This window comes from Sceloporus undulatus, chromosome 4, assembly GCF_019175285.1.
Source record: "Sceloporus undulatus isolate JIND9_A2432 ecotype Alabama chromosome 4, SceUnd_v1.1, whole genome shotgun sequence".
Lineage (NCBI taxonomy): Eukaryota > Metazoa > Chordata > Lepidosauria > Squamata > Phrynosomatidae > Sceloporus > Sceloporus undulatus.
Genome location: NC_056525.1, coordinates 205,403,310 through 205,430,814, shown reverse-complemented (window position 1 = coordinate 205,430,814; position 27,505 = coordinate 205,403,310). Strand labels below are relative to the sequence as shown.

Sequence of the window (27,505 nt, the reverse complement as noted above, 5' to 3'; positions counted from 1 at the left end):
GATGTGGGTATGAGGAATCCCCCCATCAGTGGTCATTCTCTATTCTTTTGAGAGAAGGACATAAGATAATACCAGTGTTTTAGTGAATAACCGCAACAGAACAGATGTCAAGTCTAATGGAACAGATTGTCTCACTGACCTGTTGACCAGAAATGAAATGTAGTTGCTTGTTTAAATGACTACATTATTGGAGTCCCAAGATTACTTCAGTATGGCACACATTTATAAAGTCAGCAAATAACACAGGCTTAGATCCAAACGTACAAAACATACAAAAATATTCTGGTTGTGCTCAAAGCTATGGTGTCAGTATACCAAACCTTGAAATCCGACTCCCAATTCCTCTATTTTTCTACTGTCCATCTCTGACTTGGACTCCTTCATAAATGGCAAATGTATATTACCAAATATAGTCAGCTCTCCACATTCGCAGGGGTTAGGGGAACAAGACCCCCCATGAATGTGGAAAAAGTGTGAATAGCCCACCTCTGAGATGGGAGGGACTCAGGAAACAGAACACTCCCTGCTTCTGACTTCTCCCACCCTGGAAAGGCTTGGGAGAATAACCAAAACCACAAATGTCAAACCTGCAAATGTGGAGGGCTGACTTTATATTCAACTATAAGTTGACCTCATATTTAAATAGAGGACAGATATTGGAGCCAAAATTTGATATGACCCATGGATAAGTCAAGGATAAAACCTAGGGGCATGTAACAAAGCATCCGCGGACTCCCTTCAGGCTGAGGAAAACCAAGCCACCGCACCATTATCCGACGTCCCATGCTTCTTTGTGAGCACACCGCATGCACGCTCACAAAGAAGCATGGGATGTTGGATAATCCGGAACATCGGATGAGCAAAGGACAGATAATCGAGACTCTACTATAACTAATTTACTGTAGTAAAATGGTAACACAGGGCATTTAATCACCACCTCATGAATCATTAGGCTTCTCTGGTTGTTAGAACATACATTGGGACCTTGTTATCTGCTGGGGTTTGGTTCCAGGATCCCCCATGAATATCAAAATCTGTGGATGCTCAAGTCCTACTAAATATAATGGCAGGCACAATGGTGTCCCTTATATAAGATGGATAATCAAGGTTTGCTATTTGGAATTTATACTTTTTTGGAATATTTTCAAGCCATGGATGCTGGAATCCACAGATAAAAAATCTGTGGATAAGGAGGGCTGACTGAACAATATATTTATTTGATTAAGTATAAAATATATGTACAAAATTAAATACATATATTCACAGCTGACATTCTTGTTTAGATTTAGTTTCAGAAATGTCATCATGTTAACAACTCTTCTTGTCCTCAATTACATATATTTTAAAAAATTATTAATTTGAATTTGGATGGAGTGTTAAGCAATGAAATGTCTGGAAAACTAAATAGGGTACTGTCTTTAAGAATATGTAAATACAGCTCCTCTTTGCTTCCATTGTACAGGGCAAGAGAAACCCTCAGAACAGGACACCACTGAAACCAAGCATCCTGAGACAATAAATAGATATGGAAGCTTAAATTCTTTAGACTCCACAGCTTCTTCAGGAATTGGCAGCTACAGTACACAGATGTCTGGCACTGACAATCCAGAACAGTTTGAAGTCCTAAAGCAACAAAAAGAAATAATAGAACAAGGCATAGATTTGTAAGTTTCTTTTATGCACTGATAGGATGAATTCTTATAATGCAGAGGACTTTCTTTTTTAATTATTCTTTCAGCTGTTTATTTATAACTTAATTCCTTAACACACACCATAGGATCTAATGCTGAAATACACTTTGAAATTCATGGAATTACATATATACCACACTTTGAAGACTGCAGTCTTAAAAGTCAACTATAAATTGATGTCATTTGGTTTTTCCATGAGCAGAGTCCCACTTATGGGATGTTCTGCTAGAGGAACTGGGGAAGCCAGTTTTTGTGATTTCTCCTTCTCACTGCAGCCTCCTAAGCCTCCTAGATAGGTACACAGGTTTGCAGGGTGAAAGAGGTAATCAGTGAAAATTATTCCTCCTTTATTGTTTTCCAGCAAGAGGTTCCTCTGGATCACAGTTCCTTTCCCAAAGAGAAAGTGCTCTTCTGTGTATATAAGAGCACATATGGATCCTTGTCATGTTTGTTATTCAAAATTCAGTTCAGCTGACTTTATTGTGAGTTATTTTCTAGTAAATATGTATAAGTTCAATATTTCCCTCACAATCAGTATGAGAAATAAATCAAATGTGCTGAAAAAATGTGATGAATATTTAAATACTTGGACTCTCTGTTCACATAGGGTGTTCTTGTTAATATAGTCAAACATTCTTAGCCAACCTCTTGTGAGCTGTCTACCTGAAAACTGAGAGCAAGCTGCATAGTAGACAGTATTGGGCTTGATTGATAAAGAGTCAGTCTGATAAAAGGAACTTCCTACATTCCCACAGCCTTTGGAACTTAGACTTTATCTGAGAACTCATACAGCAAGTTTTGTAGCTAGTAAAAAAAATCAGTACATTTGCAGCCCTCTATCTGATTACTGATTTAGCAGTGGGACAATCTCAAATGTTAGCTGACTTGAGTCTCTGGGTTGGTTGTTTTAGAATTTGGTGAAATTATTCACTATAGCTTGTAAATGTATTTTATTTTTCTAATTTGAGGACTTTCATGGTTTTACCTGCTCCTTTTTTTCTGGACTATTGTCAGAACTAAAGTATGATGGGGTGGAGTTTTGTTAGTGTGCTTCAGAAACAAACAAAAAACAACAACAACAAAGTGTGTGTCCTTGTACTTCATTAGACATAGATGATGTAGAAGCTGCTGGCAGAGGTTCTTCTAAATGGGTACATATTTAAAGTGAAGCAGTACAGTATAGTAATAGTAAAGAGGGATTTGGAAGTATCTCCTTTGACTTTATTTTATATTATGCATAGTATGTATTAAGGGGAAAGAGTCAAGTGAAACAGCATGGTATCCCACAGTGGGGAAAATCAAGTCTAACAATGAAATACACTTAGAAGCCTTGTAATATGCCTAGAAGTCCTTTTATCACTTGCTGTAAATCCTTCTCTATATTCCAACCCTTTTGAAAGTAAAGGGAATTTAAACTTTTGTTACCATAAGGCTGTTACCTGAAGAGGGATTTCTTGTTTTACAAGTTATGGGTTGGATCCAGAGGAAGCTCCTCTGTATTCAACTTACAACATTTTGATTTTTAAATATTGATACTGATACTAAGTTATAGATTTTTCTCTGCATTTTGATATGTATCTCTCATGTATGTGGCTTTCAGGGCTTAATTAACATAACATTTAATGCACAGGTTTAATAAGAAGCCAAAGAGAGGAATTCAGTATCTACAAGAGCAAGGAATGCTTGGTACTACACCTGAAGATATTGCCCAGTTCTTGCACCAGGAAGAACGATTAGACTCTGTAAGAGCACTTAATATTCAGTGTATTTAATATTCACTTGATAAATACAATTACTGTTGTTTAAACATACCCAAGTGCCCTGTATGCCTGTCAGACTTGTAATGAAAACAAACTGGAACAGCTCTGTATGTCAAATCAACCTACTATTCTTAAATTTCCCTAAATTATAAAGAGAGCAAGGAGCTACAGTTGTGCTGGGAGTGAGGAAAAACATACCTTGCTCATAGATCAGTTCTTCTGATTGTGGTTGCAATTACAAATGGAAGGAAGGATGCTGTCTTATATTGTATTACTTTATATAACTCCTTGCCTAGAAAAAAATAAGAAAAAACAGCTAACAAAACTATACAATCCAGATTTATTTCATTTTATAAAATATAAAGTACTAAGATAAAGGAACCATTGAGAGAAATAAAACATGTGAGTTAATTATTTTCAAGCAAACTTTCTGAATATTTCTGTTTGGAGTGGGTGATCCATTTGCAGGAATACTGTACTAAAAGGGAATTCATTTATGTATTATGGAATATATATTCCTGGGGAGTTCTTAATTTAGCTGTAGTTCAAAAGTCTCAACCTGGAAGCTTCAGAGATCATCCTTTGCATTTCAGACAGAAGTAGAAAATCAACAGCAGTACTGTACTTCCCTTTTATGTTGTGATTGCTAAACTGTGTTTAATCTGGTAACTGATATTTCACTCACATGTTTTGCCAGCCATCATGAGATTGAAAACCACAAACAGAAATACAGTTGGCCCTCCATATCAGCAGGCTATCCAAGCACAGATTGGAGCATTGGCAGATGGCCCCACCCCATTAAACTTATTAGTGGTGTGTGCACACAGCCACACTGACATGATCACTCATCCATAGAGAATAATGGGACTTGAAGTCTCAGGAAATTTGGTTTCCACAGGGGGATCTGGAATGGAACCACCATGGATATGAAGGGCCAACTGTACAAGTAAATTTCTCCATCGTTTAATTTCTTGTCTAATTTTTACTTAATATTTATATAGCGTTATCTAGCTCTCACAGATTATCTGAAAAGAGCACTCCTAGATATCTGGTATCTCTACTTCTGCATTTGATACTACCATTTTTCAGTCCTGTTTTTCTGACCAACCTATACAAATGTAAAATATTTCAGATTTTGCATGGTTATGAAAGCATCTTTAAAATGTAAAGTGAAACACATATAGAATATTTGTTTGAGGGTTTTTTGTGTGTGTGTTTTTAGATAACATCTTCCTTGTGTTCTGGTGGCGCAATGGTTAAATGCTTGTACTGCAGCCACTCATTCACAAACCCTAAGGTTGTGTGTTGAATACCAGCCAACATCTCAGGCTCGACTTAGGCTTGCATCCTTCCGAGGTTGCTAAAATAAGTACCCAGCTTGTTGTGGGCAATTAGCTTACAGTTTTAAACTGATTAAAGACTCTTTAGGAGGTATGAAGCAGCATATAAATGACGCTGCTGCTGCTATTGCTGTTTCATTTGTCAGCTCCTTCATAAATCTTGCTTGGTTTTCATTAACACAGAATTCTATGTACTGTGTTAGCAAATATGGTGACCATCATTTTATAATCTGTAATCAGTAATGAAACTGACTGATGCCCTGGGCAAAATCATCTTTGAACCTACTTGATTTTCCACTTTTGATATATGTCTGTTAGGTGGCAGAACCTAATAGTTTCAAAAAGTATGTGCAAATGCCCATTGAATGCACAGGAACAGAATGAGATTGTTCTTTCTGTTATATTGGCAATTAGCAACTGTGTCTTGTCCTCATGAAATAGCAGATGGTTTCTTGTCCATGCAAAGTTTTTCACCATATCCAAAAAGATTTCTCTACTGCTGTAACTGTATTAATCAAAAACTAGCACAACATCATACTTCAGTTATTCAACTTCAGTTTTAAATAATGACAATTAAAATGTAATACTTTGATTACTTTTATGTTTGCTGGTTTATGAGGATGTAATTAATGTTGAATTTACCTTTTTGTTTCTAATATAGACTCAAGTTGGAGAGTTCTTAGGAGACAATGATAAATTTAATAAGGAAGTTATGTATGCATATGTGGACCAACACGATTTCTCAGCAAAAGATTTTGTTTCAGCTCTGCGTATGTTTTTGGAAGGCTTCCGTCTCCCAGGAGAAGCTCAAAAAATTGATAGATTAATGGAAAAATTTGCTGCTAGATACTTAGAGTGCAATCAAGGGTGAGTAATGTTCTCTTGACTTTGCATATTTATAAGTCAAGGTAATGGGGAACATTTATTATATATTTTGTTTATTTCAGGCAAACTCTTTTTGCTAGTGCAGACACAGCATATGTCTTGGCTTATTCAATTATCATGTTGACAACAGATCTTCATAGCCCACAGGTATGTTATTCACATTCTAATAATTCCAACAATTATAACATGAAAAGCTTAAACCTTCATGCCATTTTTAGCCCTCACCCATATGGCTAAAGAAACTCTCATTTAATGGCTTCTAGAGTATTTTATGACCATATGTCCATATTAGAACAAAAAAACAAGCACTGCAGTGGAATAAATTTTGAGTAGCTCACATTTTTTTTTTGGGGGGGGGAATATAACTGACACAATTCTGTATCTTTGTGTATCCTAAAATAAACTACCACTATTATTTCTAAATGGAAAAAAAACTTTAAACTCCTCAAAATGAGAAACAGGCATAACCCCTGAAAGAATCAGCTATTTTCTTGATTAGCAGGAGAACCAGTATTAAAAATACTGTGTGGTAATGTGTACTCTAGGAGCAAAATTGTATTTGCCGAGGGCATGCCCTCCCCCAGTTAAGGCCATTCTTTGCCCTGACTCTATAGGTAACCACTGAGCAGCAGTACTTGGAAGCAGAATTCCACACAAATGATACCTCATCTGCTGTTTTGTCTTAACACTATCCTATGTCAGAAGTAAGGGAGATGGTCAAATTTAGTTTATTTTGTCAAATGGTGTATTAGATCTTTGGTTAGCAGATGATTTGCTAGTTCTAAACTGATGAAAAAATAGTTTCCCAATCACATTTCATCCAATAAGAATAATGATTCAACTAATCTTGGCACCACACTGTAAACAAGGTGGGTTTCCCGGGTGTACCGGGTTGCCTGCCAAGATTTGCCCCATCACAGAAAGTGATATAACACATAACATCACACCACCATAACATTTCTAATATTTTCCGTGGTTTATTTGACAATACTATCTTGGAGTGGACATAACTCTGAAATCTGCTGTATTTCATGTTAGACCTCCTGGATGTCTTCACATTCAGCGCGAACAAATTTATCTACATGTTCTGCTAAGGGCAGCTTTTATCAGTAATGTATTCATTGTTCTTCTTTCCCTGTTGTTGAATCTCAAATATTTTGTGAGTGCACAAATGTTTTTAACTCTTTTGTCTTGCGTGCTCAGTGGCAGCACTCTTAAATTACATTCTGTTTATTTCTCTTCAATGTCCAAGTAAATATCCCGTGCTAAGAGTAGTGGCTAAGTATTGCTTTCTGCTGCCACACTTCAGTAGAGTTCCCTGTGTCCACACTGTGAATACACTCCATGCCTCATTTGTTTCACAGATTATGTGCTAGTCATTGCTTTCTCGAGAAGAATAATTCAAAGGTTTCTAGCATGTTCTTTGTTTGCATCTTTTTAGCTCTGGTTGTTCTCTAATGATGTCTCTGGCTTTGAGTACAGTGAATTTTGTGGAGATTGTGCACTAGGTCTTTTTATTCCACATTCTTATTACATCAGTATTTCTGCCAGTCCTTCATGGCCAGGAACAAGTGGAGCATTCATTTTGCTGCCCTTCTACCTTTTGAGTAGTAAGATGAATTGTTTCACATAAAAGCATTCACACAAGCTTCTCCACATCATGTTTCAACTGCATAAGTGGTGGAACAATCTCTGGAGGGTTCATCAGAGCAGTCCTGGACATATGTGTAATCCCTCATACGCCAGCCTACATTGCAGGAATTCTAAGCTCAAAGGTTTTTTTTCCTAGTTTAAATGCCTAGTGGCACATTTTAATCCCACTGGCAAATACAATACCCAGATAGGTTAGATGAGTTTGGCGGGTTACAGACCGCCTATTTGGGGCAGGCTGTTACCCGCCCCTTTCCCCCGGTGCCGCGGGGTGTCCTTGGGGCTTAAGCCCCAAGGACACCCCTTTTCAGGCTGCGGGGAAGCTAGGACTGCAGCCCTGAGGCCCCGACACCGCCGCTTTCAGCTGCGGGGGAAGTGGCAAAATGCCGCTTCCCCGCAGCCTGAAAAGGGGTGTCCTTGGGGCTTCAAGCCCCAAGGACACCCCGCGGCAGCGGGGAGGAGGAGAAAGGGGCCCCTTGGCTCCTTTCTCCCTTGCTCGCTGGGCGCAGCCGTCTGAAGGCGTGCCCAGCAACGCAAAGCAAGCGCAGCAAACCAGGAAGGAGCTCCGAAATGGAGCTCCTTCCTGGTCCGCGCAAAGGGCACACTAGGCGCCCTGGCACGGAGCGAGGACGTCACGTCTGCGCCGCCCCGTATAGAGGCGGTGCGGTCGTGACGTCCTCACGACGGCAGCCGTCTGGAACGGCCGCTGTCATTTTTTACGTGCAGAGCACGTATTAGGGTTAGGGAGGTGCAGAAGCACCACACCTCCCTAACCCTAGTAGCGCTCCGCACGTACTTTAATGGCGGTGTGTAACCCGCCTCAGTCTCATCTTTTTCATCAGACAGATGACTAGAATATTTTAATCTGAAAAGATTAAACATGAAACACCTGTCTTCAGCAAAATTTGACTGGGATACTAAAATGTCCCAGAGTCTACAATGTCTAAAGTTAAGGTAATAAAATTAAGGTACAAGGTGAAAGTTCAGGCTTCCGAAATATTTGTCTTTTTTTTTTTTTATCCTTCTTTGCTAATATATTCGTTGAATTTTATGTAATTCCCCCCCCCCCCCTCCTGTTACTTTAACAGGAGATTTGTAATCCATGTGTAACTGTATGGTTGTGCTTTTAAGTGTACTTTCTTCTAATTATCTTGAATTTTTGCACAGCGGAAAAGCCTGCTTTAGGTTCTTGGTAAAGAAAATAGGCAAAACTAAGATATTGCCTAGATGAACTGGTGCTCTTCCACTAATTTACTTACTTCATTTCTGTACCAGCGATAGCCAAAGTTCTTTGGGCAGTTCACAGAATAAAGGCTGACAGAGTAAAATATGTAAAACATTAAAACAACTGAAATTCTAAGCAGATTAAAGCAGACACTGAATGAATAAAGCCAACAGGGGAGAAAATACCTTAAAAAATGCAAGCACATTTTTTAAAACTGAAAAGCTAAAGAGCCTTGGAAGATTTTTCTTTTTAAATCTCATGATGCCAAACACAGTGAAGAAGAGGAGCCAAGGATCTATGGAAAAAATACCATAGTAAAGGCATCACTATATGTAAGGCACCACCACTGAAAAGTCTTTCACTTCTTTTGGCAGGGATGCCTAGAAAAAATCTCAAAAATAACTTTTTGAGATCTGGGTAGCTTTATCTTGCAGAAGATGCTCTCTCAGGCAACATGCTCCATGCTTTTTCAGGCCTTTAAAGCTTAATAATTAAACAAAGACAATAAGGAAAGCTATGAATAGATGTGTGTGTATACACATAACTTATATGTCTGTCACTATTTATACTCTGCCTTCCCCCCCCCCCCCCAACTGGTACTCATTTGAATATGATGTACAAACACAAATAATTTCTATGATAGCATTTTAAATTAAATTTTATCAAATAGGAAAAAAGTGGAAACAATAGTACAGCTACAGTGTCAGGCCCTGCAGGAACCAAGTTCAGAAAATCAAGTTGGATCAAAATTAAAAGGCTTCCATCCAGTTTATATCTTCAAAGCATCATAGGACAATTTTTTTGTACTTGTATATTCAGTGTAATATCTACCTTCTTAATTTATTATATTCTCTTTTCCCTTTTATTAAAACATTCTTAATACAGCTGAGTTTTAGATCCTTCTAATCATGTTAAAGGTGTTAAAGATGTGGTGGCTTAGTGGTTAAGACACCAATTCTGATGATCAGAAGATCAGAAGGTTGGCAGTTAAAGGCCCGAGTACTGCATGATGGGGTGAGCTCTTGTCACTAGTCCCAGCTCCTGCCAACCTAACAGTTTGAAAGCATGCAAATGCAAGTAGATAAATAGGTATTACTTCAGTGGGAAGTTAACAGCGTCATGCTGGCCACATAACCACCAGAGCAGTCTTTGGACAATGCTGGCTCTCTTCAGCTTAGAAATGGAGATGAGCCCCTACAGTTGGTTACAACTAGACATTCATGTCAAGGGACTACCTTTACCTTTAACAGTGTTCAAGGTCCTGAAAATGTTTTACCAATAGGACCTATACAGTGCCCATTCTAATACAGCTCTCATGTTCATAGATACGGATCTTTCCTAAGAAATTATATATCATATTGCAGTTTGTAAGTGCATATATTGCATATATAATGCCTGTTGTTTTACAGGTAGATAAATCAACATTATAGTATTGTTTGTCACATAAAGGTGGGGGACATCCTTAGTTTTTCAGCAATTAGAACAAATACTTCCTTTACCACAATGAAATTAGTCCTTAACCCTTTTTCCATCTATAGCCGGGATATCGGAATCATGTGGTCCTACAGATATTATTGGACTGCACTCTCAGCACACTTTGCCATTGGTTATGACTAGGGCTGTTGTAACCTGCAATCCGATAACGTTTGGAAGACCACGTGATTCCTTCAACAATCTGTAGTGACATGGGTGTACTACATGATCTTTCAGTTTGCTTTGTCTTAGCATGTTTTTCAAATTATTTCCATTTTTACATCTTGGAATAGCCTCCAACTATATAAACAAATCTTTATATTGTTTTAAGCAAATAATATCTCTCTGACTGAAGCTTAACAGTGGACTGGAACACAGTGCAGGTTCCAAAACACTTCCATAATATACTGCAACATTCTGGCCCATTTAACCATTTAATGCCCTATTTTGGACTGACTGAATGTCAAAGGCAGCTATATGTACAGTGCATTGCAATAGTTCAACCAAGACATTAGAATTTACCTGTGGGTAACTGCAGCATAACTATATCTGTTGAAATAAAGTTGTAGTTGGTAGATACATAAGCCATTTAGGTGTTCATTTATGATACTGCAGTAGTTGCATTAGGTATTCTTTTGAAGGCTGAAAGAAGGGATACAAACAATTATTATAGAGATAAATAAATTATGTCAACAGAAGGGGTTTGTTTCATCTTATTGTGCATGGTTCAGAACAGGATCATTTAACAGTCTCAGACAGATAGCCAGCATAATAAAAATGTGCTTATTCTTAGATGTCACCAGCACTATTTATCTTAATTTAGATGCACCAGTTGACCTGGGGAAGTTTCTGGAATACTTGTTGACAAACCAGTTTAGTACAAAGGGTGGTGCCTAATAAGTTATCAGCTGTTAGCTGGAAGAATGTGGTGTTACCATTATTAGTTTGGTTTTCATAGCCAACTACATGATAATATGACATCAACCGTAAAGTTACGATGTGATGGTGGCAGCTGATAGAAGAGTGATACCTGCATGTGTGAACAAGTTAGCATCCTTCTTTTAGCCATATTTATCCTGCTCTCACTAGTTAACAGGTTTTTCGGAGGTCTGGTACTAGCGTTCATGTATCTGAGTATGATGCCATTAATTCTACCTCAGCGGGTATTACTAAACAGTTTGTCCTAATATCTAGGTAAAAAATAAAATGACAAAAGAACAATATATTAAAATGAATAGAGGTATCAACGACAGTAAGGATCTCCCTGAAGAATATCTGTCTGCCATCTATAATGAAATAGCAGGGAAGAAGATATCAATGAAGGAAACAAAGGAGTTAACAATACCCACAAAAACAAGTAAACAAAGTAAGTGTCCACACCATACTGGGCCACTCAGGTAAACTGCTGGTTGTCTCTTTCTTGTTGATACTATCTCATGAAACTACCTAAAGCTGTTAAAATTAAAACATTCTATATACTTATGATGTGCAAGTGCTGTGCTGCATGCCTTCTTCTAACTACACCTCTATATTTTCTGTCTACTGTCTGTGTGTATAAAAAAAGTAAAAGCAAAGACAGCAGCAAATTTAGTTTAGGGAAGAAGCTAAAATAGGCAGTTTTCATTTGGTTATATAGGTAGATATACTCCTATAATGATTAAAACTCAATCCCCACTGAGGCCAGTATTAAAAGTTCATTGATATTGGATTGTGAGCATGATGCTGTTTCGACTTTTAGCTTTAAATATCTATATGCAAAGCATCTTTCAAACCCATGTTTTTTCTTCTCTTGGGACTGATAATATTCATTACCCTGTGACATGTAGCAAGCATTTCCTGTTCAAAACTCAATTACAAATAGCAAAGTAGAGTAAACTGGTTGGAGGTTTGAAGATAAGTGTACTGTAGTTTTGTTAGGGTGGCAAATTATTTTTTGCTCATTAATCTTTTTACACCATTTTATTTTCAGTTCTACTTTTGCCCTTAAGAAAGTTCTTGTACTCAGAAATAATTGTATCTGCTTTGATAAAGTGTAGATGGGATGCATCTCTAAATCACTTCTGTTCTGAATATTTGGATGTACAGCCCCCAAAAGCAAATTTATACTTGGTAAAGCATATTGGCTAACTGGGTGACCAAGGGCAAGTCACACTCTCTCAGCCTCAAAGGAAAGCAAAGGCAACCCTCTGAACAAATCTTGCCAGGAAAACCCCATGATAGGTTCACCTTAAGGCAGTGCTTCTCAATTATTTTCTGTCATGCCCCCCCTAGAAAGAAGAAAACATTTCGCGCCCCCCCGCGCGACTGTAAATAGTATCATTTGTCTATAAAATTGTTATAAGTACACCTCTGCATAACAGAGCCTCGTGCCCCCCTTTATGGAGCCTCGCGCCCCCCCCAGGGGGGCCCGCCCCACTATTTGAGAAACGCTGCCTTAAGGCAACCCTAAGTCGAACCTATAATGGCATTTTCTTGGCAAGATTTGTCCAGAAGAGATTTGGCATTGCCTTCCCCTGAGGCTGAGAGCATATGACTTGCTGAAGGTCACCTAGTGGGTTTCATGACCGAGCTGGGAATCAAACCCTAGTCACCAGAGTCGTAGTCCAACGCTCAAACCACTATGCCATGCTGGTGCTACAGACAACATTTAATAACATTGGTTTCAAAATGTTGTCCTTATATATAGTGCATTAGTATATAATCCATTAAAATGACTTAAGGTGTTTGTTTTTCCATTACAATATGGATGGTAAGAAAAATTTTTAATTAAAAAAAAAACACTTGCTTATAGGTGTAGCTAGTGAAAAGCAAAGACGACTGCTTTATAATTTAGAAATGGAGCAGATGGCTAAAACAGCTAAAGCTTTGATGGAAGCAGTGAGCCATGTCCAAGCTCCTTTCACAAGTGCGACACACTTGGAACATGTGAGACCTATGTTCAAGGTATGTCTTGTTAAATATTTTCTCTTTTTCTTGCTATCACTACAGGTTCCTTGTATGTAAGGAAATATTATTATGTACTGTATATGCTTATGTATAAGTGTAGAAATTTTGGTCAAAAATTGACACAGAAAACTGGGTCAACTATACAAGGGTCAAAAAAAAGAACCACACCCTTTCTCTGAGTAGGATGATGAAAAACGAGAGCTTAGTCCATCCCAGGAGTACCTAAAAGAAGCACCAAACCTCTCTACTCCATCATGGCTCCACTTCTGACCTTTTTAATGTCTGGGTAGGAAAGGCACAGTTATGCCTACCTGAATTTAGTAAGTTCTTTGGCATCATTTTCTCTAGCTTCGTCCTTTACATCCTTTCTACATGCCCCTAGTTTTTGACTTATCCAAGGGTCATATCAAAATCCATAATTTTGGCCCCAAAAACCTGCCTTCGACCTCATGTATGAGGTTGACCAATAGTTGAATACAGTATGTTAAAATCTTTTTGAAAACAGGTTTCTTACTTTTTAAATTGGTGACATTACAGCTTTTATTCATGCTCACCTCCTTGAATTTCTTGCAAGAAAGGAGGAATATACATCAAAGAAACCAAATAAATAAATGAGTTGGTCCTGTCTCTCCATATCTTTTTTTGTGACAGGAGTTCACAGTTACAGTATCTACACTGTATATTAATTAAAGTATGTTGTACAATACATGTGAACTTCATATTAATTTGGCTTTATTATTCAATCCCCATCTATCTGTACAGAATATTAATTAAATGTGTTCTACTGTTTGTATGACTTTTGTATTCCAGTTAGCATGGACGCCATTCTTAGCTGCATTCAGTGTGGGTTTACAGGATTGCGATGACACAGAGGTTGCTTCTCTATGTCTGGAGGGCATACGATGTGCAATTAGGATAGCATGTATTTTTAACATCCAGGTAATATTGAATTCTAAAATTTCATAAGAACAAAGAATGTTTCAACTTTGCCATTATATAGTAATACTCTACAACAAAATAGCTGCTGCAATTTACCAACAATATGGAGCTCTTGTTTAAAATAACTCTTTTCCAACTGCCCTCACAGCAGCCTATCCTAGCCTCATCTGCTCTTAACCCCTCAGGGTACAATCAACATGTCTCCCTATCTTGGATATATAAACCCCTTCTAACTGCACCTCATAGCAATCTCCCTCAGACTGCTCAGCTGTGAAACACCTCAGGGTAAAATAAAACGCTCTTAACTAACTCTAAACACTACTCTGTCCCACTATTTATACCTGCTCTTGGGAGTAGCTTTTCTAGCTTCACTCTCAGTGGCTGTTCCCAACATTCTAATCTCCCTGTATTCTCTCCACAAGTACTAATGCTTTGCCTCTCTATCAGTGCAGTAGCATGAAACTTTTTTTAAAAAAATCATATCTGTTATTATCAGATGAACAAAATAAATATGAATAATTTAAAATAACTAACTACTTTCTTTCTGCAGCTTGAGAGGGATGCTTATGTCCAAGCACTAGCAAGATTTACTTTACTTACAGTGAGTTCTGGTATTACTGAAATGAAACAGAAGAACATCGATACGATAAAAACCCTCATTACAGTGGCTCATACAGATGGAAATTACTTGGGAAATTCTTGGCATGAGGTAGATTACTTTTTTGAATTACTATACAGTAATTGAATATGCATAGTATACTGGCCTTTTCTTACATCTTAGCATATACGTTTGCATTATGCACAGATAATTTTTTTCTTTCTGGTGAGATGTTATAAAACTAAATTATTACTGTTAAGCTATAATAGAATTGAATCTTAAAATTGGTGTTTTGTTGTATTGGTTAATTTATTTAGTATTATTATTTTTTCTTTTTTTAATTCAAGATTTTGAAATGCATCAGTCAGCTTGAACTGGCACAGTTAATAGGAACCGGAGTAAAGCCACGTTACATCTCTGGTACTGTGAGAGGCCGAGAAGGTTCTTTTGCAGGAACTAAGGACCAGACACCCGATGAATTTGCAAGTCTAGGATTAGGTGTGTATTTTAAATGCTGTGTGGCAGAATTATTGTAAGACCAGAATAATATGCTTATCATGTTCTTGGCTTAGATTTGTCGGTGACCTATTTATAGACATGAGAGAGAGAGAGAGAGAGAGAGAGAGAGAGAGAGTTGCAAATGCAATGTTTAATGTGCCTATACAGTGTCCTAGGCTTTTAGTAATTATAAATGTAAGATATTTGGTTTTGATTATGTTAGTATCTGTATCTTATTTTGAAATAGACATGGAAGTGTTAGGGTGTCAATCTCTTTAAAAAGACATGAAAGAGCCTATACCACTTTTCTCCTTACAGTTCTAAATCATCCTGTAACTAACATATGTAAATTAATTTCAATATACAGTGCACCCTTGGCTTACACAAGGGATCCGTTCTGGATCCCCCTCGCGTAAGCCAAATACCGCGCATGCTCAAGCCCCATTCAAGTGAATGGGGCTCGTACATGTGGCGGCACGGCGGCGCGCGTGCATTGCCCCGTGCGCCCCGTGCGGCTTTGCACATATGCTCAAAGCTGTGTATAGCGCACCCACATATAATGCGGGCACACTGTACTTGCAATCCTGGTAACTGATGCTGTCACTGAACACTAATGGTTGGGTGAGGAAGAGATATCAGCACTGTGGAACTACCTTGAAATGTCTGCAGAATTCTTAAGACATCTGTACAGTTGTAAACAGTAATATGTGTAGCACATGAATAATATGATAGTGAAATTTGTAGAACTGGGTGGAGCACCTGGCTGTTAACTATTCTCCTCTACCTTTGGTTATCTACTCTCCCCCTCACTCTGTCTGCACTGACAGTGTTAAGTGTAACTAACTTCAGTTACAAAACGTGGTTAGCAGTTGGCAAGCACTACTGTGAATCATTCTTGTTGAGAGTTTTTCTCTTTGGCTAGCAACTGCTCCTCATCCTGCCATCTGAGAGCTTCTTTGATCTCTGGTCATGTTGCAAAGACTGTTTAATTAAGGGACATTCTGTCTGGGTTGATATTTTTTGGTAAAAAAAAAAAAAGAATAGCTATAGCATGGCTGACCCTTGTATCACAGAGGCTCTTAATTTCTCTGAATAGGCAGAACATTGCTTGCTCTCTACTAATCCAAAGACATGATTGGCCCCACTGTTTTAGCAGAGGCATGTGCCCGTGTGCTCCCATGGCCGTGTGCCTATATTCAGGCCAATGAGGTTTGAATATATGCGAAGCTCCATTTTCGCGAGGGGGTCCAGAATGGATCCCCCGCAAAAAAGGAGGGGTGAGTGTAGTCACTTCATCCAAGTCACTTCAGACAAATTTCAGGTTGGGAAGAATTGTCTCCTTGATCGGTCTACTTTTCCTCTACCACTGAGTATGATTTATTCTGTGCTACTTGTGTGTACTAGATGAGAAAAAGTATATATACAAACACATTTTGATGATGCAGTTAATACAATTTTGCCAGTTGTGCTCTCAGGGTCTTTAGGTAGAGAATAGTTGGACTTGTCCTTTGATTTTTATGCATAGTTTTATGCATAGGTGGATGCTTCCATCTGTAGGCATGTTGAAATGAGAACCAGGGGTGAATCTCCAAATGCCTTCATCTTTTGTTTAGTAAACAATTGTAAGATTGCAACCATATTTGCAGGATTTTTGGTGTAGTATTAACTAAATTATTTCTGCTGTACAATATTCTTTTTTCCACCTCATTACTCCATGTGATCCATAATATTTTTAAAATGATGCAACTACTAGTTGGAGGAAACATGGATTGGAAGCAGATTGCAAGCATTCAAGAGTCCATTGGAGAAACAAGCTCACAAAGTGTGGTTGTTGCTGTAGACAGGTAAAGTATTGTTTTTTGAGGTTATAAGGTAGCAGATAATATTATTGGCTCTGTTACAGTGGCGGTAACCATACATATATTGTCTAATAATTTTAAAAAACTCTTATGAAGTTTGAGAAAGAAAACTAAGGGTTAGAACTTGCATATACTTATTTTTATATGTTCATGATAGGGTTATTTTTTATATGCACTGAAATAATTTTGTCATGACAAATTCTTACCATGTTTGGTTAAATTATGTTCTTTGACAGAATATTTACAGGATCTACAAGGCTAGATGGAAACGCTATTGGTAAGTTTTGGTCACAGTTTGTCTTTTCAATATATTCAGATTTGTGGTGGGAAATAATTACTTAGTGGATTTTATTTGTTTTTTACAGTGGATTTTGTCCGATGGCTTTGTGCTGTGTCTATGGATGAACTGCTGTCAGCAACTCATCCGCGAATGTTTAGCTTGCAGAAGATTGTAGAGATTTCTTACTATAACATGGGGCGGATAAGGCTACAGTGGTCTAGAATCTGGGAAGTTATTGGTGATCATTTCAATAAGGTACGTCTACGTATCACTGTATATAGCTTTTAAACCAGCAGTTCTTCAAACCAAATTGGAAATTCAAATGTAAAATCTCCTTATAATATAAATGCCTATTATTTGGCTAGACAAGTAAAAAAAATATACAACATCTTGGCAAACTGTAGTTCTCTGTAGTGCTATGATTAAATTGTGACAAGCTGATTTTCCTTTTTCCTCCCATTCTTTAGTATTTTGAATGTTGAATGAAATACAAATGATTTCCCATTTATTTCTATAAATACAAACATTTGGCAGTATTTCCATGAATTAATTACTAAGGCTTAAGCACTGAAAATTGTTTTTTATAACATAATTATGGTGCTGAATGTTGCCACTGAACAGCAGCCTGGACCATTTTAATGCTTTTGTATTAATTGCTTACTATCTTGTTAAATAGTTCTTTAAAAATGTAAATAGATTGTGCATTTTAAAAATAATTGACACCCCATCTCATGATTTTCTCACTTGGTCATACTAGGTTGGCTGTAATCCCAATGAAGATGTAGCAATATTTGCAGTAGACTCCTTAAGGCAGTTATCAATGAAGTTCTTAGAAAAGGGGGAGCTTGCTAATTTCCGATTCCAGAAGGACTTCTTAAGACCATTTGAACATATCATGAAAAGAAACAGGTATGGTATAAAATAAAAACTACTTGGAATCTTTCTTTCTAACCTGAATGCATTAAATTAAATCTGTATTTTAATTCTTATGTTGTATTTCTTGAAGATCTCCAACTATTCGGGATATGGTTGTCCGTTGTATAGCCCAAATGGTAAATTCCCAAGCAGCAAACATCCGCTCAGGCTGGAAGAATATTTTCTCTGTGTTTCATTTGGCTGCATCTGATCAAGATGAAAGTATAGTAGAACTTGCATTTCAAACTACAGGACACATTGTCAGTGAGTATTGATTTATAATTTACAAATGATCACTAGAGGTTTGGTTGTTGTTGGTTTTTGCTTTTCCTGTGATATATTTCAGAATTTACTGTATTTATATTATAAAACTTGTACAATTTTATTGTTTATAAGCCTAAGCTATAGTCTTACCAGTTACATTTTGATAACTTTGCTTTACTAAGTCAATGTACACTTAAAATGTATTTAGAAATTGTCTGAGAACCTGTCTGCTGAGATTAAAGGACTAATCTCTTAACTATGCTTACTTTTTTTTACAGCACTTGTATTTGAGAAACATTTCCCAGCAACAATAGATTCTTTCCAAGATGCAGTGAAATGCTTGTCTGAATTTGCTTGCAATGCAGCTTTTCCAGATACTAGTATGGAAGCAATTCGACTCATCCGGCATTGTGCAAAATATGTATCAGAAAGGCCTCAGGTATAGTTTATAGGTATTTAGCATTTAACATTTGAGCAGGATATAAAGTGGCACATTTGAGCAACTTTTTATAAATCATGTGCAGGCATAGTCAACTTGTAACAAGGCTACAACAGCGCTGAATTCCAAAATACATGTACCAGGGTTTTAGTTGTTTTTGTTTCTTTGTTTCTGCTTTTTTGTAATTCAAAAAATAGTGTAATTGAGAAGTATGTATGCTTGAAAAGCTTTCTAGCTATAGTGCATTCTGGGGTGGGGAAGTATTTGGCTATCCACTTTTGTACCTTTTATTGCATGGCTGAACCATGCATTTTGATCCCTTTCTACTGCTGTTAGCCAATGTTTTTTTTCTTCCTTTTGGTAGCTTGGCTTTTAGAGTTACACCTAATATCCTTGGTTTCTTGCACTTTTGGAAAATGAAAATAGGAAAAAGATGGGAAACACTGAATATGGGGGTGGGGGCTGATTACTCTAATCCAGCATGGGTGATTATTATGTAAAAGGAAGTTTATATTCAGGAGTTGGTGTTTTAAGATCAGACTAGGCACCAAGCAGTGCATTTGTGGCAAAACATACACCTATGGCAGTATGCAAAGGGATCTTGTAGTACCTTTGAGACCAACTGAAAGAAAGAAGCTGGTAGCATGAGCTTTTTTTTTAGAATTGAGTCTACTTCCTCATAGACTCAAGTCTGTGAAAGCTCATGCTATCAGCTTCTTTCTTTCAGTTGGTCTCAAAGGTACTACAAGATCCCTTTGCATACTGCCATAGGTGTATGTTACTAGGTACTACAAGATCCCTTTGTACACTGATTTTCCAGACTAACACAGCTATTGTCTTTAAATTCTACCAACAGTGGTAGTATTCAAGATATTCCTGCTGTTTGTGAAACAGCAAGATAGATTGAGTCATCAGTTTAGGACAGTAAGAAAAATGATAATAGGCACTTCCTAACCCACCGCCCCCCCCCTTATTATAACACTCAGAGGTTTAACCAATTCATTAGAGGATATCTTTACATGCAGCAATGGATACATAGCTGTTTTACACAGAAACATGCTTGACTCAGGACCTGATACTTAACTAGCTTTTGCTGGTAAAGTTACTATAATTTTATGTAGTAGCAGTAGTCTTGATAATATTCTTAAGATAGAAAGTAGAATTTGCAGCTGATACTTGGCTTCTGCTGTATTAATGTTGTGTTTGCTTTTAAAGGCTTTCAAAGAATACACCAGTGATGATATGAATGTTGCTCCAGAAGACAGAGTATGGGTGAGAGGATGGTTTCCAATTCTGTTTGAGCTGTCATGTATCATCAATAGATGCAAATTAGATGTAAGAACCAGGTAACAAGCCATATTTGTAATTCAAATTTTATGTTTTGTTTTACTTCTAGGTTTTGAAAGAAGTGCTGGGTGGGAAATGCTATTGACACAGTACAGTTATCATCAGGACACAGTATTCTGCAAGGACTAGAAATTAATTATGGCATGTTCCCTTATGGCATATTTGCTTCAGAAAATTCTTTCCCCAGAAAATTGGGGGAAATACATTTAAAATATATGTAATTATTTAGTGTAGCAAAAATGTGTGTGTGTGTGGTTTTCTAAGTCTTTCATAATAAGTTGTGGTGTCAATATGCAGACCGTATGAGTAATACCTGGTCAGGTCCTCCTCTCGCTGCAGGGAGGAGGTGTGTGCGCTGGTGCTGGTGCACCCATTTCTTCTTCAGTGCCTGTCTCCCCCCCTGAGGAGGAAGTTGAGCAGCAAGGGAGGAGTAGGACAGGAGAACGCTCACCTGTTAAACTATCTCCGCAATTTGGATTTCTCCTTGAAGAGGAAGCCAAACAGCAGAGGAGGAGAAGGGACTAATGGTCATCCTTCATGCTGTTCCACTGCCTGGCCTTCTCATGAGTAGGAAGCCCATCATCGGAGGAGAATGAGGGTGAATATTCATCCCTCAAGACTGCTCCGCTGTTTGGCTTTCTCCCAAGGAGGAAGCTGAGCAACAAAGGAGAGGGGGGCAAAGGCTCGCCCCTCAAGGTTGCTCCACTGCCTGGCTTTCTCCCTGAGGAGGAAGCCAAATGGAGGAGGAGGGGTGAGTGCACCCCTTCTGTTGCCTCTCACTGCCTCATTCATGCAGCTGTCCCTCAGCTGCCCTGGGTGGGCAGCCAGGCAAGTGAGAGAGCGAATGAGGTTTCGGGTAGAGAGGAGGGCTGAGGGAATCTGCCACTGTGCTGCCTGGCAACCCTTACAAGGTCTGGCAGAAGGCAGGTGACAGGGCAGACAGAGAGAGGGAACATGAGAGAGGTGAATGAGGTATTGAGGGGGGGCAGGCCACCCCTGCCTCCTCCCCCGCAAGCCACGGCACTCTTCAATGCAAAGTTTTCATTCTTATTACTTTCAAGCTGCTCCTTCCAGTTTAAAAATAGATTTTGAAGGCCACTCAGGGCATGAGTATTCTAGTTTGATTGTGGTCATACATGTGAAAAACATTGGTTGCCTGGGTATCACCAAGGCTAGTGTTGCCACTGACAAGTTGGCCACAGGATTAGAAACACTCTACAGTTTGTTCTGGAAAACAAATAGTCGTTTAGCATGGTGACATTTGCCAACCTAGCAATAACCTATATAGTCCATATGTCTATATGCCTATGCTGAGTCTCAATACTGTGATAAGAGTTAAAGTACAGTATTAATACTGAGTTATGAATAAGTTGACCCAGGTCCTTTGGGTCAAATTTTTGACTAAAATTTCTAGATTTGTACATGAGTATATAAAATAGAATGTATTTTGGGAGTTATGTTTTACTTATATTTAAAAAATATTAACTTTGCACATGTGATATATGTATGTATATTTGATTGCTGTTTCAGCCATTTTCATAGATCTTCAGTCACACATTAGTAATTGTTAATAGATTATGGCACATAGCTTTGCTCATCCAAATGTTATTCCTCAAAATATTACTCCTCATAATGTGTATTTTTAAAGTAGGAATTGCTGGAAGGTCATTGCTTATGGTGAAGAACAAAATTTAATATTACTTCCATCTTTTAAAAATGCACCTAATACTTGACAAACCTGAATTCGTTGAAAATTATGTGTGTAACACATGAATTTTGCTATGAGTGTTAATAACAGAAATAGAAGTTGTGCCCTTGTTTCAAACTGAGGGCACTCAAGGTATTTCTATTCTTCCTTTTATTTTTTCCATGATGGGAACTGAAGGTGACATATGTAAAGTTTCCAGTCCAGGCAGTGGCCCAAGTGTAGACCTGATTACCTTCAGCGGAGTTACTGCCATTTCAATGCAAAATGCTCGTTCTTATTACTTTCAGGATGCTTCTTCCTAAAAATAGATTTAAAAAGTCACTCAAGACATGAAGATTCTAGTTTGATGTGATTCCTCACATTTACCCTTTTCTTTTATTCTAGAGGCTTAACGGTTATGTTTGAAATAATGAAAACCTATGGTCATACATATGAAAAACATTGGTGGCAAGATTTGTTTCGGATAGTCTTCCGGATATTTGACAACATGAAGTTGCCAGAACAACAAACTGAGGTATGTAAAGTCATGAAAAATCTCATACCCCATTCTATTCTTGTATTTCTTTAAACATGCTGCATCTACAGACTACTCTAAAACTGCAATTTCTAAATGTGTATTTTTCTTGTCAAGGAAAACCTGAGCAGACGGGCAGAATACTACAGGCCAAGCCCATAGTATTCTGCCCTTGGCTCCAACCTGGGTGAGTCCTGGGCCGACGTGGTAATGGACAGGTGTTTACGTGCTCACCTGCTGCCACATCATGCAGCTACTGCTGCCCCCACCCTTACCTGCAACTGTTGCATCTTCCCTGAAGGCCCACCTCATAACCTGTAAGGGCACAAAGGGAGCACCTGGCTAAACCCACATGGCTAAGTGGTCCCATCCAATGTTACAATCCATGAGAGAAGCCTTCAGGAATAATGAAGCAGTGGTTCAGCAGGTACAGGGCATGTGAGGCTGTGTGGTGTGCTGCCTTTTGCCATGGAGTTTTAAACAAACTTGGCAAACAGCTGGTCTTTTTACCTTGCACTAATACCCTTATGGGCTGGGATTGTACTGGGACTGTCGGATTGGCACCAGATTGGCTGATTCCAGCCCAGGGCTATTGGCCTGCATTATCCATACAGGAAGATGTGAGGTTGGGGGAACATGAGCCTTCTCATTAAAAAAAAATACAGCTGTGGGAAGTACATAAATTGCACAGATGTAAATCAGAGAGGGATTGTTTTAAAGTTTTTAGCAAATGTTTATATACATTGGGAATTGATTACATCCAAAAAATACTATGTAGCAGCAGCATGACTGGAAGCTGTTTTGCCTTTTGCTACCATTTTCAAAATGGTGATTGTGTTAGTCTCTTGCAACAAAAACAGCAAAGAGTCATGTATCAAATGCTAACAAATTTATTATGCCATAAGCTTTCATAGAGTCATCCCATTTCATCAGTGCCTTTCATGTGCTGTGCTTCATGAAAGCTTATTTCATAATTTTGTTAGTCTTTAAGATGCCACAAGACTTTAATTTGATTGGTTTCTTTTCCTGTGCTGTTACATCAAAATGATGTCCTCATGTTCCTTAATCTGTACCATGCATTATATTTTAGCTTCTGACTAAAAAAAAGAATGTGTTTAAATAAGGGATATGACCCTCCTTTCAACTCCTTTTAACAATACCCTTATTGTTGTTTCTTTTTCCTTTTTCTTAGAAAGCTGAGTGGATGACAACAACCTGCAATCATGCACTTTATGCAATATGTGATGTTTTCACACAGTATTTGGAAGTACTTAGTGATGTTCTTTTGGATGATATTTTTGCCCAGCTATACTGGTGTGTTCAGCAAGGTAAGAGCTTATCAAATTGTTTTAGAAAATGCTACTAATTTTTTTGTGTGTGGAGTATGAACAAACCAGTGACTTGTTCTGTGTTTCAGACAATGAACAGCTAGCACGGTCTGGTACAAACTGTTTAGAGAATGTTGTCATTCTAAATGGTGAGAAGTTTACCCTTGAAATCTGGGATAAGACTTGCAACTGTATGCTGGATATCTTCAAAACCACTATCCCTCATGCGTAAGATCTTTTTCCCTTTGCAAATAATGCAGGGGGGTTGACAGTGTTTGCATTTAGATACATGTGAAAATAGCTTGAACAATACAGAATAGGCTTATATCGCATGGCATCTGTTCATTCCTAAATGGGCAGATGTACTGGCACAAGGTGTACTCCTCACCATTTTTGTTTTGCTTTGTCCAATGGGTGAGGCAAGTGTCTCATCTGTTCAGGGATTTTACATAATCACAGTGGAAGACATAATACGTTTTGCTTCCCTTTTAGATTGCTTTTTTTTTTCATAGTCATTTAGTCATTTTGAATTAGACTTCTTACATTCCGCTTTGTAAAGAGCAATGGAAGAAATCTAATTTCAGTCATTAGCATTTTGCATCATAGTTCAATTAACCCTTTTTAAAAAGAGAGCTATGACAAACCTGCCCAGTCCAGTAGCCATGGGATTTTTCTTATGCCCAGAAGAATATTGTAACTTTGGTAACTGTTTATTCTTTCAAAAATCAAAGAATGCAAAAGCAATTGAAGATTAAAGGTGCTGAGTCTCAGACAGACTTCCTAGTCAGAAAAAAATCTGTATAATTATTGGAGGATTGTTACATATCTCTTCATAATGTTACTTACATTATTATTTTTTTAAAAACCTGTTGTAAAAATGTTAGTGCTGTTTCAGAACTAAGCTATATTTTCTCTTTTTAAGGCTTTTAACTTGGCGACCAGTCGGTGGAGATACTGCTCCTTCATCTCCAGCTTCAGGAAGAGAGAAACAGTTGGTATGTTTACAAAGCAAAAATTACAAGAATGGGGTTTTCAGGTGTATGAGTGAACTGCACCCTTTGCAGCAGAAAAGGGCTGTTCCTACTATTCAAAAAAAAGAATACTTGAAAATATTTGAATGATAGATTACAAATAGATGAGGAGTATACCTGTGGGGGTTTTTTTCTATAGAAAAAGGCATTTTTGTCTGTGCAGAAAATAAGTTTCCTTTGTTGAAAATATGATTTTTCTGTGCAGAGAACAACATTTCAGTGCAGAAAATACTAAGGTTTTCTGCACCAAAAATGTATTTTTGCATGTAAGTCCAGTCTGTGCTGTTTTTGAAGACTTTCTTGCAGAAAGAAACATGGTAAAATGTTTGTTCTTGCCTGTGAGAATAAAATTTAAATATATTTTTGTCACTGATGATGATGATGATGATGATTGTAAATTAAGGTCTGTAGGGTTTTTTGTAAATTGTAGATTTTTTTATTATTTAAAATTATTGGGCTTTTTATCTAATATGTTTATATGCAAATATCATTCCCACACAAGAAATTTATGATGACGCCTGTAAATCAGCAGAACCTTTAAATGTAATAACATTTAGGAATGTAATGAGAATATATAATTACAAAAAAACAAAGGCATAAATGCTCTGAAATACTGTGGAAAAAAATTAATCTCAAGTAATTTGTGTTTTAATGCATCTTTAGATAAGAATAAAACCTGTTGAAATAAGCTCTGAGTAAATTTACTAAGATAGGCTGCCCTTTTTGGTCACAAATATTTTCTGTATTGGCACATTCATACATAACACTAAGATAGAAGTGTTAGGAAGACAACCTGCTCTCTCGATCCCTGTCCCTCGTGGTTAGCAGCTCAGGGGGGACCGGTAGTAACTGCAGTGTTACACCGGATTATTAATATATCCTTGAGGGAAGGGCAATTTCCAGCTAATTTGAAATTGTCCGTCGTAAAACCTTTGTTAAAAAGCCCTCCCTCGCCCCCCTGTTGTACAACAATTATCGGCCAGTCTCGCTGCTACCATTTTTGGGGAAGGTGATCGAGAGGGCGGTTGCAATCTGGCTTCAATCGATCTTGGATGAAACGGATTATCTAGACCCATTTCAAACCAGTTTTCGGGCGGGTTACGGGGTTGAGACTGCCATGGTCGCCTTGGTCGATGATCTCCGTCTGAGCTTAGACAGGGGTAGTGTGTCCCTGTTAGTGCTCTTGGACATCTCAGCGGCTTTCGATACCATAGACCATGGTATCCTTCTGGAGCGCCTGGTAGAGGTGGGAATTGGGGGCACTGCGCTCCAGTGGTTCCGATCCTACCTCTCCGGGAGGTCCCAGATGGTGCAGCTGGGGGACGTGTGTTCCGACAAGAGGGCCCTTACATCTGGGGTTCCTCAAGGAGCCATTCTGTCTCCCATGCTTTTTAACATTTACATGAAACTGCTGGGAGAGATCATCCGGAGTCATGGGGCGCGAGGTTATCAGTACACTGATGACACCCAAATAATTTTCTCTATGTCTCCGACTGATGCAGTGACAAGGGATGGCATCTTTCCTCTCGTGGCCTGTCTGGAATCGGTAATGGGCTGGATGAGGGAAAACAGACTCAGCCTGAATCCAGAGAAAACGGAAGTACTCGTGATTGGTTCCCCTGGCCCGGGGATGGTGGTGGTTCCACCTGTCCTGAACGGGATCACGTTTCCTGTGAAGGACTCAGTACGCAGTCTGGGGGTGCTTATTGACTCGTCGCTCCATCTTACTTCTCAGGTGGATGCGACGGTCAGGAGCACCTGTTATCAGCTTCGGCTGATACACCAGCTGCGTCCCTACCTGGACCGGAGGGACCTTGAAACTGTAGTACACGCTCTGGTAACCTCTCAATTGGACTTCTGCAACGCGTTCTACATGGGGCAGCCCTTGTACCATACCCGGAAGCTGCAATTAGTGCAGAATATGGCAGCATGACTGGTCACTGGTACTTCCAGGGCCAGTCACATAACACCTGTGCTTAAAGACCTTCATTGGCTGCCTATTCGCTTCCGGGCACAATACAAGGTGTTGGTTATTACCTATAAAGCCCTAAATGGCTTGGGCCCAGGGTACTTGGAGGACCGCCTCTTTCCATACAATCCGCCCCGCACACTCAGATCAACTGGGCAGAAATTATTAAGAGTTCCAGAGGTCAGATTAGTTACTATCACCAGGAGGGCCTTTACCACCTCGGCCCCAACCTCTGGAACTCACTGCCCGCCGAGCTTTGCTCGGCCACCTCCCTGGCCCAATTTAAGGGGTTGAAGACATATCTTTTCGAGCGGGCCTACCCCTGATTCTACCCCCCAGTATACTCTCTCTCCCCTCCTTCGTCAGCTGGTTGAGCTGGCATGAGTTTGCTTATTTTTATTGTAATGTTTTTAATGTATTTTAATATGTTTGATTGTATGGATTGCTTGTTGTACACCGCCCTGATTTCTAGAAGGGCGGTATAGAAATAAAATATTATTATTATTATTATTATTATTATTATTATTATTATTGGAATCCTGCTTATTCGGCCATTATTATTATTATTATTATTATTATTATTATTATTAATTTATAAAGCGCTGTAAATTTAATTACTGATTATAATGGGAATCAGTAGCCTGTGTTGGTGCATATTGCTTGTTCAACTCCTCCTTTCCCTGATCAAGTAAACAAATCAAGAAAACATAGTTTTGAATTTCCCCTGAACCTGGAATTATAGGTGCATCCCCAAACAAATATGTCTGAAACCCTTGGTTACAAGCTAGTTGATATTCCTGGCTCATTTGGGTTTTTAAAATTTAATCTCAGTTTTGAATATAATAT

General features: G+C 38.4%; 1 protein-coding gene across 4 annotated transcripts in view; it reads left to right on the top strand.

The window, feature by feature from the left end:
- ARFGEF1 (ADP ribosylation factor guanine nucleotide exchange factor 1) overlaps window positions 1-27,505 on the top strand; it is an 85,795-nt gene that overhangs the window by 50,050 nt on the left and 8,240 nt on the right. For all 4 annotated transcript variants that reach the window (XM_042465209.1, XM_042465207.1, XM_042465205.1 and 1 more), the window contains exons 14-33: window positions 1,463-1,664; window positions 3,322-3,433; window positions 5,453-5,658; window positions 5,739-5,823; window positions 11,219-11,390; window positions 12,816-12,967; window positions 13,781-13,909; window positions 14,460-14,618; window positions 14,855-15,005; window positions 16,759-16,849; window positions 17,101-17,141; window positions 17,230-17,399; window positions 17,902-18,053; window positions 18,151-18,323; window positions 18,602-18,762; window positions 19,978-20,108; window positions 22,202-22,331; window positions 23,524-23,659; window positions 23,749-23,887; window positions 24,582-24,654. In XM_042465209.1, the coding sequence (XP_042321143.1) occupies window positions 1,463-1,664; window positions 3,322-3,433; window positions 5,453-5,658; window positions 5,739-5,823; window positions 11,219-11,390; window positions 12,816-12,967; window positions 13,781-13,909; window positions 14,460-14,618; window positions 14,855-15,005; window positions 16,759-16,849; window positions 17,101-17,141; window positions 17,230-17,399; window positions 17,902-18,053; window positions 18,151-18,323; window positions 18,602-18,762; window positions 19,978-20,108; window positions 22,202-22,331; window positions 23,524-23,659; window positions 23,749-23,887; window positions 24,582-24,654 (2,765 nt within the window). The remainder of the gene's footprint in view (window positions 1-1,462; window positions 1,665-3,321; window positions 3,434-5,452; window positions 5,659-5,738; window positions 5,824-11,218; window positions 11,391-12,815; window positions 12,968-13,780; window positions 13,910-14,459; window positions 14,619-14,854; window positions 15,006-16,758; window positions 16,850-17,100; window positions 17,142-17,229; window positions 17,400-17,901; window positions 18,054-18,150; window positions 18,324-18,601; window positions 18,763-19,977; window positions 20,109-22,201; window positions 22,332-23,523; window positions 23,660-23,748; window positions 23,888-24,581; window positions 24,655-27,505) is intronic.